The 14090-nt window shown below is 48.4% G+C and overlaps 1 protein-coding gene across 5 annotated transcripts in view; it reads left to right on the top strand.

Moving 5' to 3' along the window:
• Window positions 1–14090, top strand: part of DIP2A (disco interacting protein 2 homolog A) — a 2340120-nt gene that overhangs the window by 1683692 nt on the left and 642338 nt on the right. For all 5 annotated transcript variants that reach the window (XR_011274713.1, XR_011274712.1, XM_069616034.1 and 2 more), the window contains 2 exons: window positions 1972–2173; window positions 2976–3076. Coding sequence is in view for 3 of the 5 variants with exons in the window: in XM_069616034.1 (XP_069472135.1) it covers window positions 1972–2173; window positions 2976–3076 (303 nt within the window). In the remaining 2 variants the exon portion in view is untranslated. The remainder of the gene's footprint in view (window positions 1–1971; window positions 2174–2975; window positions 3077–14090) is intronic.

The raw sequence follows: 14090 nt of genomic DNA, 5'->3' as shown, positions 1-14090 counted from the left end.
CATGACAGGAAAGATGACATCACAAATGTCATTGACGACATCACTTGTAACCATAATATGGATAGGTTGTTATTAGTGCAAAGTAAGTATAATGTTCCTTTCATGTACTTGTTGCACTGAATTTGATAGGGCAATTGAACTATAACGTCCCTGTAACAACCTTTTTTGTCAGTGAATTTGAGTAGGGCACAGTAACCAGAACCTTCTTTAAGCATATGTTCATCAAATCGTTTCCACACAGTGACACTTTCTTGCCTGAAATGCAATGAATGGGCGCACCTTATACTGGCCAGATGGCTGACACTTTTTCTTGTGTCTAGTGCTAAGCCATAGAGACTGTATAAATGGCCTGACAACCCTGTGTGAAATTTGTATGTGAACAAGCTACGTGCCAGTAGCGAAACACTGAATACCTTTTGCTTTTCACCCTGGTCTTGGGGATGGAATAAAGTACCTTGTGTACCATCTTTATGTAACTGCAGCCTTGTATTTCCTCGATGAAGATACATCGGTAGATTGCTTCTGTGTGGTGCTGGTGCACCGCTTGTTTTAACTGTTGGATATATATATATAGCTCACTGGTTTTTGACCTACCTTTAATTGCATAAAGTCTTTCTTAGCCCATTAGCGTATTTTTGTACTACACCTGTTTGGTGCCTTTTTATTTTCTTCCTTGTTGTTAACTGTAACCCTGTTTTCCTTTAGTTTGGCCAGAACTGTTCTTCCTTACTACCACCAAGAGAGTAGTTAAGTTCAACTCTGGTGGAGACAACCATGTTGCCCTGGTGGCTTCTCCAAGTCTTTGAAAAACCCTCCGAACAAGGTGGATTATCTTCTGTTTTTCACTCGGGTCATCTGAAGGCAAACAAAACTTTCCATGGTAAATCTAGGGCTCGCCATGAGAGGGAAAGCAGATACTGGGAATCTACATAGGACTGAGATTTGTAGGGCTGTATTGCATAAATCCATCCAGATGTTTGCTCAGCATTACTGTCTGGATTCTGATGTGAAACAATATACCCAGCTGGGGCAGGCATCCTTTATAAAGGTATTTGGATATGGATTTACTGGAATGGTCATCCAACCCTAGGCTGTTTTACCTTTTTCTCGGGTTGGGATAGGTTTCATAATTCTGTCAAGAGTTTTGACTATTAATGAAAGAAAAGTGACTACTTATCCTAGCTATCCATCATGGCCATCGTCATTAGTATTTGTAAACTACCATCCCTCCTGCCCAAATAATTCAGGAAAGGGTGGATGTCTCAATTCTGAAGCTTTTAGTCTGTTTAGCACAACAACATACATTGAGGACTTAATTGTCAATACAGTGCATGCTTGGTTATTAATGGAAGTTGGCAGACATAAAGTGAAAGCAACATTTTCTACCTTTGCACGGTCGGTATCCTTGTCCATTTTTTCTATTTGAACTGATTTTTATTTTAAGGTGCAAAAGTAGAGTAAAACCATATTTAGGCTAGAGAAATTGTGAAGTAAAACTGGATAGTCACCTGTTTTAGTATATTGTAAGGTAATGTTTTCCAAGAACCCACCCATAGGCAGAGCTATTCAAGAGTTTATGAACAATAATGAAGATTAATAATGAAGATATCCATATTGAACTTGGGTTAAAGGTAAGTACATCTTCCTGCTTCCTTACGCGGCCTGACAGCCAATGGCCAATCAAAAAATATCAATCTAAGCTCTAAGATGGAACCTGAACCATCACTCGGGAGTGTTGAGTCGTGTGTCTGGTAGTATCCAATCCCTGCGAATGTCACACTAGAATTGAGTGTTGCAGACTGCGACCAGCTGGATTGGAGTGTAGGAAGCTAGCAGGTTGGAGTAAGGATGACCTGCGGGGGAATTACAGTCAGTGTGACAGAAATCGAATGGATGAACTTTGGATGTTTCAAAAGAAAAATGAGTTGGTTGGTTGGTGTCTCGCTGATTGACTACTTATTTTTCCTGCAGGCAATAGACAGCATTCACCAGGTGGGCGTGTACTGTCTGGCACTGGTTCCAGCCAACACTCTGCCAAAGGCTCCACTCGGCGGCATCCACATTTCTGAAACTAAACAGCGTTTTCTGGATGGGGCTCTACACCCATGCAATGTTCTCATGTGCCCACATACCTGCGTGGGCAACCTGCCAAAGCCCCGCCAGAAGCAGCCTGGTAAGTCTTTCCTAATACTGCTTTTTTACCATTATTGACTAAGTATTCAACCCCACTGTTTCCTGCCAACCCCCAGGCCTGAAAACACCCATCTGAGGTATTCTCTGATCCTGCACTCATCAGTGCTCTGCCCACCTTACATTCTATTAATCAATACCGATCTGCCCCTTTTGGTCCAAGACCTTTGACTGACTGATCACCGCACAGCTCCTTTTATTTCCTGGCCCATCTCTCATTAGAATGTTCTTTTAAACTTCAATTGAGAGCGCTAGCAACCCAGCCCCTCCCACCTTCTTTACATGTGCATCCCTCTTACTGATTCCCTTGCTCTTTTTCCAGGTTCTTTATATTTTTACTCATCCCTTTCCCCCAAAATGTTTCTATAGATTATTTTATTTTCATTCATTGTTGCGTTTATCTGATTTTATGTTTTTAGTTACTGATGCTCATTGTATTCCTGCACAGGTTTTCTCTGTTTTAGGTACACATTCTGTGTTTTACACACAAATTAACTTGCTTTGCAAGCACTTTTTCTCATTTTTGCTCACTGGTCCTTTTAAGTTTGACTGCCTTATTCTGTCTTAATTTCCTGCATTTTTGTGCTGTATTCCTGTAGGAATAATTTCTCTTTTCACTTGCATTTTCTATTTTTCTTTTTCCATATCCTTCACATTTTCTCTTATGTCCAGACATCTTAATTCCTTGATTTTTCTTAATTACCTGCTGATCTTAATAAAAAATGATTGAGAGGTTAACAAAATAAAGTTCTCTAATTGAGGCCCATTTTTTCTCTCTTCCTCAGATGTTGGCCCTGCTTCTATGGTAGTTGGGAATCTAGTTGCTGGAAAGCGCATTGCTCAGGCATGTGGAAGAGATGTTACACAACTGGAGGATAATGAGCAGGCAAGTAATGTATTACTGTGCATAAGAAAACAATATCTGAGCCTTCTAAGATCAGCTGTCCACAGTGGTACAACCATGTGCCTTAAGCATGGTAATGTCTACCATACTAATTCTGTTCTCTGGTACCTAAAGTTGTGTGTGTGAGGCATATTATGTAGCTTGTCACATTTGTCCTATTTTATCTGTAACCTTTTGCTGGACCTGACCCAGTCTCCCTTGAATTATTTTGGATATCTAATATGATTTTTTTTCTCTTCTGTGGGACACCTGCAATGCAGCATTGTAGGTCTGGTTTCTTGGGCCAACATCCTTCCTTGGTGCAGTGGATAAACTGGGTTTTAATGTGTGTAGTTGTGGTGCAAGTCTTTTAGTTTTCAGCCCTTTGAAATGGTGTACATTTGACCGAGCAGTGGCTAATGATCCAACATCACTGTGCACCCATTCAGCATTCATATAACAAATTAAGGGAAGTCTGTTTTTGCAAAACAGGGAAATATTTTTGGCTTGAACTTTCACTGCCACCCTTTGTGCCTTGTACAACCTTGCAATGTTCCTACAATCACACATTTTTCCTACAGTTCAGGAATTAAAACTTTAAGAATTATCCATCACGCTCTGTACATGGGGATTTCTCAAGCTATGGTTGACGCATTAGCAACTGATGTCCTGCTTGACCTGGCATCACCTGCTACTGAAACAGGAAACACCTAATGTCCTAGACTATTGATCCAACCCTGGCCTGTAATCCCCTCCTTTCGAGACAAACCTCGCCTGACATTTACAACTACTGAGCTACGGACTTCTTCCAGATCCCCACCTGTTGATTGTTGGTTGTGAAGGCAGGTCCCTTTTTACGGACACTCCAGAATAAAGACAACCCGCTAGGGGAATAGGCCATAAGATAGCGTTGCAAGGATGGATAAAAAGGTTTATTTGTACAGAATAAAGTTATAAGCAAAGGATTCTGCTGCTCGAGAGATCTCTAACTAGTACATTCACAAACAAGGGCTTAAAAACCCCAAACACGTCACGCCATGCAGTACAATTTGGTGCCATTGATTGGAGGCACCATACATATGAGCCTGCTCTATAGGGGATGGCAGGCAGTCATTGGCTGGTTCTTCCGCGTCGGTCTGGATCCACCTAGGTCAGCTGGGCTCATCATCGCAGTGAAGGTCAGGACATGCATTTATACATAGTTCCTATCTAAACTAAACAAGCTAAGGCGGAATATTAACTCATAGTGGCAGGCACCTGGGCGGCACGGGAAATGATGCCAGGGGGAAGGGAGGATAATATACAGGCATGCTGACCCACACATCCGGGTCTTCATTGATAATGGAGTTCCTGCACTCAAGGTCTGCACCCTGGGGTTTGATCTTTAATTTATCCCTCCCGGTACCTCGTGTTACAAGGGATATGTGTTGCTGCTAGGAAGAAATACAGTTGCGCATGCTTACATCTTCTGTGGACACTTGAGGGGGGTTGGGACCTGGTGGTCGCGTGCTTAACGAGGAATGCCAAGGTTTGGGGGTCGAGTCAGTGGTGTGGGGCTGGCTCCGGCCTGGCTGGTGGGGGTTAGAGGCCCAATGAACGTTCAGTGGAGATAAATGAATGCAGCGTGGAGCCTGGTGTTGTCTCACGCTCTTGCAGGACGCAATCCGTTGGAAGATACTAAATATTCGCAACACTGAAGGGATGAGGGGGGAAGTAGACCTCCGTGGGAACAGAGCTCTTGCGAAGCCAATATGTTATACAGAAATTGGGCCTTGTGAACCAGGAACGCGAACAGCGCAAGCCTGTAGCTCATCCCTTCTGGGCCTAATACAAAACGGAGTTGAGGGCTATGAGCTTTTCTAGTGCCAGGCATCTACTTATAAGCGCCAAAGAGCAACTATATGTTGTCTGATAGCGTGGATTACTCCCCCCTTGTACGTTATTTTACTTCATATGATATTTGTCTTACTTGGAAGCGCCTAGAGGGTGTAATGGGCTCATTTCGAGGGGATTGGGTCCTCCGACGTATTCCATATCTATGACAGGTAATCACCACAGCTGTGCTGCTTCGGAAACTTTTTTCTGTGTCCTGCGTTGATGGCGTCGATGCGCCGTCGTCGAGGACCTCGTCGGACGTCATCCGATGTGATAAGTAGGACGCACATCGCCCGTAGCCTCGGTTCCGTTTTTTCCGCGAACGTGTTGCTTCGTGAATCTTGGTAACGCCTCGACTCTTTGGAGTTCTGTTCTTCTCGGTTCTTCGAACCTGTTCGTTTTTGTGAGAAAATCCTTCGTAAGAAGATGTCTTCTACTTCGTCTTCGACCCCGCGTCCGGGCTTCAAGAAGTGCGGGGAGTGTGGGTCCAGGATGTCGGTGACTGACTCGCACGATGCCTGCCTCTGGTGCCTCGGGGAGGCCCACGACATGGATGACTGTATCGACTGCCAGTCGCTCACGTCCAAAGCCTTACGGGAACGTAAGAAGAAGTTGTCGGTAGGTCGGGTGTCCAAGCCCCGGAAGTCGAAATCTGCGGGGCTTTCGACGGATGATTCGAGAGGTGACTCTCCGCGTCATCGTCGGAAGTCTCGTGGGTCTCCTTCTAGGAGTCGGTCTTGCCACTCCTCGGCCTCTTCGAGGCATTCTCGGAAGCGCCGACGGCGGTCGTCTTCCAGGTCCTCTTCTGAGGATTCTGCCCGGCACGTCGCTTACCCCACCAGCCATGCGACGCCGGAGGAATGGACTTCCTTCGGGAAGAAAATGCTGGCGATTCTCGAGTCGCAGGGTACTAAGCCGTCCGCGCCCCCGAGTGGGGTCGGCCGTGAGAGGTCGAGAGACACCGCTGGCAAGAGTGGTCGGCACGAGTCACGCGAGAGGTCCCGTTCGGACAAGGGGACTCGTTCTCGACGTACCCGTTTCAGGTCCCCGTCCTCGACGAGTTCGAGACCATGTGCACCTGTGATGTCTTCGAGGAAGACATCGACGCCTGAGGCGTCGAGGGTGTCGACGGGCGTTCTCGAGGCTCCGGCTCCGAGGAAGTCGTCAAAGCCGTCGACGCGCAGGTCGTCGAAGGACACGCTCGGAGCTCCGGCTTCGAGGACTGTGTCGACGCCGTCGATGCTGGCGGCACTGCATCTGACGTTGACGCCGATTTAATCGATGCCGATCCTCTCGCCCTCAACGCCTTTCGTGGCTGGGGTGTCGGAGGTACCCCGTGGCAAGGAGGAACCCCATAGAAAGGCTCTAGTTAAGAGTAAGCACTCTCGGGTGCCTTCTTTTCACCACCTGGATTATATTTCGGAGGTGGATGAGGATTCTGATGGCCTGGTTCCTCGTCAGGTTCCAGATGAGATGGTCTCAGGCCATAGTCAATTTGACGATTTGAGGCAGTCACTGCATGATGCCAGTGGACTGGACACCTCTCTGGAGGTGGAGTTTTGTAGGCCTGAGCCTGGCTCTCATGCCGATTCCTCGTACCGGCGCCTTATGGCTAGGGTCTCCGAGTACTTCGATGGTCTGCTCCCCCAGGGGAGTTTGTGCAGGATGATTTTATAGACATCCTTGATGTTGGTCCCCCAACTGACCCGGTACTGCCGTTTCATATGGCTCTACAGAGAAGGGTGGCAGCGGCTTGGACTGCTCTGGAGAGTCTCCCGGCGGTAGGCAGGTCTTTGTCGTGAAAATACCATCCAGCCAGTAGCGACCCCTGCTACTTGACCAGGCACCCCACTCCGGAGAGTTTGGTGGTGCAGGCGGCCACGGCCCCGGCAAAGCAGGCATCGTACCCTACCATCCCTCCTGATAGGGACGACAAACGTTTTGATGGCTGGGTGAAGAGTGTTTTCTTCTGGGGGTATGGCGCTTCCGGCGGCCAACTCCATATGTGCCTTGTCTCGTTTCACACACACTCTGTGGAACTGTGTTGCGTTAGCGGCTGAACATATTCCCGAAGGGGACGAACGGGATGGTTTCCTTGCTATGGTCCAGGATGGTAAGGATGCCATGTGTGAGTCCGTTCAGTCGGGTTTGGACATGGCTGAATGCGTCAGCAGGTCCATGGCGGCGAGCACCGTGATATGCAGGTTTGCGTGGTTGCGGAAGTCGGGGTTTGCTCCTGATGTGCAGTCCCGGCTCCTCAACATGCCCTTTGATGGTGAACACCTTTTTGGCAGCAAGGCTGACGAGAGCCTTGAGAGGTTTCAGACCTCCAAAGCTGCAGCAAAGTCGTTGGGCGCTGCAGTTCGCCAACCTCCGCCTTTTCATCCTAGGGGACAGCAATGGAGGGGTGGTTCCTTTCGCTATTATTCGTCCTTCAGTAAAGCGAGAGGAGCTAGCAGTCAAAGAGGCCAACGCAGGGCTACCAGAGGTGGACGACAGAGTACCCATGGTGCCAAGGCCGCTCGGGCAGTTGCCTCTTTGCCCTCAGGCAACGCCGCAGCCGCTACCACTCAGTCATGAGGCCAGGTCCCATGGTTCGCCAGTTGGGGGAAGGCTGGCGCAGCATCTTGTAGAGTGGCAAGCCATTACTTCAGATGTGTGGGTCCTGGAGATCATAACCCACGGCTACTGTCTTCCCTTTCGGCAGAGGACTCGCGACAATCCACCAGGGAACCTCTCCTTGAAGAGTCCGGATCCGCTCCTTGCACAGGAAGTTCAAGCCCTGCTGGAGAAAGGCGCCATAGAACTGGTGCCTGTAGCGGAGAGGAACAAGGGATGGTAGTCCCCTTATTTTTTGATTTAGAAGAAAGACGGGGGATTGAGACCCATCATGGACTTGCGCGGTTTGAACAAACTCCTCAGGAAGGACAAGTTCAAGATGGTTACTCTCTCTCAAGTCCTCCAGGCCCTTCAGCTTCAGGACTGGTTGGTGTCTCTCGACCTCAAGGATGCTTACTTCCATGTGCCGATCCATCCCAAGCACAGGAAGTACCTGAGGTTCGCGGTTGGCGACTCGCACTTTCAGTTTCGGGTCCTGCCGTTCGGATTGACCTCCGCCCGAGGGTTTTCACCAAGCTCATGGTGGTGGTGGCAGCGCATCTCAGGCAAGGGGGGATTCACGTCTACCCCTGCCTGGACGATTGGTTGATCAGGGGGAGCTCTCCCGAGCAAGTCTTGGATTATCTGTCCGTCACCTGCCACTCCCTTGACAGGCTGGGCTTCTCCATCAATTTAAAGAAGTCCCATTTGACGCCAACACAGCGGCTCCAGTACATCGGAGCAGTGCTCGACACTTCCCTGGGGCAGTGTTTTCCTCCCCAGGTGAGGGCTCTTCACATTCAGTAGATGGTGTACAAGTTTCAGCATGCCCAGCCGCTCCCAGCGTTCGAGTTCTTGAGGTTGCTCGGCCTCATGGCATCCTGCATTCTTCTGGTGCCAGAGGCTCGCCTGCGGATGAGATCTTTGCAGTGGGCACTTAAGATGAAATGGTTGCAGTCCTCCAGCAGGATGTTGGACCCGGTTCAGGTGCCGCCCTCGGTCGCCCAGGACCTTCTGTGGTGGGCCGTCGAAGGCAACTTGATGAAGGGGGCTCCGTTTTGGCTTCCCTGGCCGGAAGTGACGATCGTGACGGATGCATCCCTCACGGGTTGGGGAGCTCATGCCAACGAGCTGACAGTCAGCGGTCGTTGGTCTCCGTCGGAGTCCAGACTCCATATCAATCTGTTGGAGCTGAGGGCTGTCAGGCTAGCCCTGAAGGCTTTTCTGCCGACTGACCTCAACAAAAAGGGGGGGGGGCAGGGTCACTTCCTCTGTGCAGGGAGGCGATGCAGCTTGAGTTCTGGGCCATCCAGCAGGAAGTTTCGATCTCGGCAGTTCATCTGGCCGGAGACGAAAACGTGACGGCGGACGCTCTGAGCAGGCAGAGCATGATCTCTCACGAGTGGGAGTTGGCTCAGGAGATTCTTCTGGAGATCTTCGCCCTTTGGGGGACCCCTCAAGTGGATCTCTTCGCCTCCAGTGTCAACCGGAAGTGCGAGAGGTTCTGCTCCCGGGAATTTCCTCCAAAAGGAGCCTTAGGAGACGCGTTTGTGGTGGAGTGGTCATTCCCACTGCTGTATGCGTTTCCTCCAGTCCCCGTCATCCTGCAAGTGCTGCGGAGGTTACGGAGGTTCGGTTCCCAGATGATCCTCATTGCTCTGGCGTGGGCTCGGAGGACGTGGTACCCGGACCTTCTCGACTTGCCCATCTGCCCTCCACGTCGTCTTCCCTACCGAGACGATCTGCTCTCACGGGAGGGGGGGGTCAGGTTCTCCATCCAGAGGTCAGATCCCTCAACCTCCACGCTTGGCTTCTGAAAGGTTGAGGTATAAGGATTGGGACCTCCCTGAAGACGTGATGGAGGTGTTGCTCTCGGCCCGATGGCCTGCAACAAAGTCTCTGTACCGTTGGCGTAAGTTCTACGACTGGTGCAGAGTTCAGAATGTGGATCCTTTTGCATGTGACATCCCCAGGGTTCTGTCCTTTTTACTTTCTTTGGCCCACAGGGGCTTGCAAGTGGGTACTATTAAAGGTTACCTGGCGGCACTGCCCATCTTTAAGTGTTTGTCTGAAGAGTGTTCCTACTTTAAAATCCCTTTAATTTCACAGTTTCTAAAAGGGCTCACTAATGTGTTCCCTCTGTCACCTTTCCTGGTGCCTGATTGGGATTCAAACCTTGTTCTTAAGTTTCTTATGGGTGCTCTGTTTGAGCCTTTACATTCTTGCCCTTTGAGGCTGTTACCTCTGAAAACTGTGTTTTTAGTTGCGGTTACTTCCGCTCGCAGAGTGAGTGAGTTGCAGGCACTTTCAGTTAAGCCACCCTTCACTGTATTTCACAAGGACAGGGTTGTCCTTGGAGTTCGTTCTTCTTTTCTTCCGAAGGTAGTTTCGGAATTTCATTTGGCCCAGAAGGTTGTTCTTCCGGCATTCTATGTTCCTCCGCATCCTGGTAAGGAAGAGGAGAGGCTCCATAGGCTTGATCCTAGGAGAGCTTTAAGCTTTTATGTTTCACGCATGTCCCGGGTCAGAGTGGATGATCAACTCTTTATTGGTTACGCTGGAAAGCGTTTGGGACAAGCTGTGACGAAACAGACTTTGTCTCGCTGGATTATTTTGGCCATCTCGGAGTGTTATCGCTTGGCGGGTAAGGACCCACCGGCTGGCTTGCGGGCCCATTCTACCAGGGGTATGGCTGCATCTACTGCCCTGCAGAGGGGTGTTCCTATTCGCAACATCTGTGATGCAGCCACCTGCGCTTCACTACATACATTTGTACGCCACTATTCCCTCGATTCCATCCGAGGACAGGATATGGCCTTTGGCAAGGCGGTCCTTTGCTCTATTTGATTGGCAATTCTAAATTTTAATTCTAAATTCTTTCCCTCCTCCTTGCTCTGGTACTGCTTTGGGAGTCTGTCATAGATATGGAATACGTCGGAGGACCCAATCCCCTCGAAGAACAAGTTACTTTCTTACCTGGTAACGTTCTTTCGATGGGATGGTCCGATGACGTATTCCATATCGCTCCCTCCCTACCCTCCCTACCTTCCCCGCTGCAGAATTTCTTATGCGATTGCAGCTTACGTTCGGCAAGGCTTTGTGTCTGACTGGCAGTGGACTAATGTCACACGTTCTGGGGGAAAAAACTACAACTGAGGCTACGGGCGTCGTGCGTCCTACTTATCACATCGGATGATGTCGGAGGAGGTGGTCGACGACGGCGCATCGATGTCATCAATGCAGGACGCAGACGCCGAAAAAAGTTTCCGAAGCAGCACAGCTGTGGTGATTACCTGTCATAGATATGGAATACGTCGTCGGACCATCCCATCGAAAGAACGTTACCAGGTAAGAAAGTAACTTGTTCTTCTATCCCAACATTCCCCCCTTTCGTTACTTTTACAGTAACAAATCCCCCCCCCCATATTTCCACTCATGTGCCCTTCTTTCTGCTTCATCCCATGCTGAGGTTCCCTTTATAGGCATCCACGCCGTCTACACGTGTTTCAAACCTTTCCCATGCTGAGCGTACTGTTCAGGTGTGCAGGTCATATATATAAAACCTGCCAAGTCTACCCATACTTCCTTATAGTTTTCAGGATCTCCGGGGAGGTAAAATGGTTGTGTGATACAAGTTGTCAACTATGTCACCGAGGGGGAGGGGGATCATGTGGTGTGCAGAGCCATCATGGTGTTCAGTTTGGATTTCTATTTCCTTTGTATCATGAGGTATTTTATTATTATTATTCCCAATAGTCACTATCATCATTGCACTATTAGGCACAGCTTTGGCGCAACATCGGAGACCCAATTGCCACGTGCAAAAGATCATCAGGATAACCACAAAGATGGGCACCAACATTTTTACCAATGTTCCAAGGCATGATGGAACCCAGCTAAAGGCCATGGTGAACTAGTCTTCTTCCTGGACTCCAGCTTCCTTTTTCATTTTCACCCCAAGTTAATGCACTGCTACAGTGGCATGTGATGGTGTCCCATTTTCAGCGTCTTCAGAAGGTACGGATGTGCAACATGAACTCCCTATCTTTTTGGAAACACTACCCTCCATAGCCGTCGGGAGGTCCAACATGTACCTATTGTGCATAATCATTATTATTAGGGCTCTTAGTTCCACTTTTATGACATTGAACCCTTGTTCAGTATCGTTGGCCAGCTGGATCAGTTCCCACCGAACTATCTGGAGCCATTTAGCATTTGCTTGTGTCTTGATACTGGGTATTAAGGATGCAAAAAATGTCTCTGCTGAATTATAAAGCTTGTATTCATCTGGTATCTGTGCGAGCAGTTCAGATGATTCTTGAAATAAGTAATTTGAAGACTGTTTCTCTTCAGCTGAGCATGATGTTCCTTTTCAGGGAGGATGTGGAAGTCTGGAGGTGGCAAAGTGTGCATTACTTCTGTAGTTAGGGGCACTGCCTGTTCTGCATCAGACAAGGGATCCCCCCCTTTAGGTGTTCTTCTGGTACTACAAGCAGGGCGAGTGCAGCGTGGTAAGCGAACAGTAGCTCCTCCAAGATGGCGGGAGGTACAAGTACGCCTTCTGGCCATAGACCCAGTAGTAATCGATCAGCGCCGCTGTACCTTTTCAGAGATCTGGAATTAGTATGGTTCTGTTACATTGTTTGTTTGATCCCCCTGAGACAGCTCCCTCACTGTAAAAACATAGTTTGTCGCTTTCTTCTTGGTGCACCTTCACTTCTTTCTCGATTGCTGAGATCCATGTTAGTTTTGCAACATGCTCTGTCCATATTTGTGTGCATGCTTGTTCTCCAAGGTCTAATGTTTTTGCCGGATATCCGACCAGTCCTTCTGCCTTGAAACAGTTGGGGTTGGTGGAACTCGTTTTGCATTTTCAGGTATCTGGCTCAACAAGTTATTTTTATTTTATTTTTTTTAAAACAATTTTTATTACTTATTCAAACAAACAAAACCAATACAAACCAAAATTGCAGTGCAAATATCAATAGAAATGTTTTCACATTGTTTGTTACACAATTTTAGTCACTGCTCCCCTTATCCCACCCCCCCTTACAAGCCTATTTATTCCACTCACTTTGTATCCGCACCGCATGGTGGGGTCCCATTTTCAGTGGATTCTGTCAAATCTTGTATCGTTCCAAACAGTTCCGCTACCAACTATTTCCATGCCATCAGGGTTCCCACCTCTTCCTCTCCCCCTATGTTACTTGCCTCCTGCCATACCATGGTCTCCGCCTCCGCCCACTTCTGCAAATCCTTCCACCACATCTCCACTTCTGGCCTATGACAAGTCTTCCATCCCATGGCAATAATCCTTTTTGCGAGCACATATGCTAAATCCTTCAGTTTATTCACATGCTTACGTTTCTGCGATCTGGGGAACCCCCCCCAGTAAGCAGGCCCAGGCTGACTCTATGACTATAGTGACCCCCTTTTCCGCCAGTTTCCCGGCTACTTCGCTCCAGAAATGCTCAATCACCGGGCAGGACCAGAACATATGTACCATATCAGCCTGTTCTTCGTCGCATTTGGGACATGCTTGTTTGCCAGCATTTTCGAACCTCGATATCCTCATGGGTGTCATGTATGCTCTATGCGTGATGTATAATTGTATCTGTTTTAATCTAGCGTTTCTTGACACCTTTTTATTGTACCCCAGGGCACGTTCCCACATCCCGTCCTCTATCGGGGCTCCCACCTCCGCTTCCAACTCTAGTCTCAGTTGCGTTAGTTCTTTTCCAACCTTGGACATCATCATTTCGTACAATCTAGAAATCTCATGCCCTCCCTCCGTTATATCATATATCGTGTCTATGGTAACATCCGGCTCTTCTTCCAGTACTGTTTCAGGCCAAGTTTTCTTAATTTTCTGCTTTATTCTATGATATGTAATATATTGACCCACGTGTAACCCCCACTTCCTCTCCTAGCTCTTCAAAGTTTATGATAATCCCCTCCCGCCAGACATCTCCCATAGTCATCAACCCCACCGATTCCCAGTGGTTCCTGATGTCATTCGTAGCTGCTCATCTACCCCAGCCAGCGCAACCAGCGGTATCTGCGGGGAACATTGGACTGGGTTTTCCATCATCTGGCATGCTCGGCGCCACATCCTCCACCCAAGAATCATCATCTTAGGGCGCGCTTTCATTTCTGTCTTGGGCAGTCAAATCATCTCTTTTAAATAAAATGGGGCACAATCTACTCTAAACAACCTGGATTCAGGGGTCGCTTCGTCGGAGAGCCATTTAGCGACATATTGCAGTTGGCTCGCTACGTAACAGACCTCATAGTTAGGCAGTTTTATTCCCCCCTTTTCATAAAAGTTCTGCAACTTCCATAGTGTCACCATATTCCTAGTACCCTGCCACAAGAAGTCCCTGCACATGCCGTTCAATCTGGTGAAGAACTTTTTAGGTATTAGGTACGGAATGTTCCCGAAATAATGCAGGAGCCTGGGTAAGACCACCATCTTGACCATTGCTCCTCGTCCCATCATTGCTAGAGGCAACTTCACCCAAAATGTCATACTCTTTTCAATTTT

This window comes from Ambystoma mexicanum, chromosome 9 (assembly GCF_040938575.1).
Source record: "Ambystoma mexicanum isolate Mex_15411 chromosome 9, UKY_AmexF1_1, whole genome shotgun sequence".
In the NCBI taxonomy this organism is placed as follows: domain Eukaryota; kingdom Metazoa; phylum Chordata; class Amphibia; order Caudata; family Ambystomatidae; genus Ambystoma; species Ambystoma mexicanum.
The sequence above is the reverse complement of the archived record's forward strand: the minus strand, read 5'-3'. Positions and strand labels throughout refer to the sequence as shown.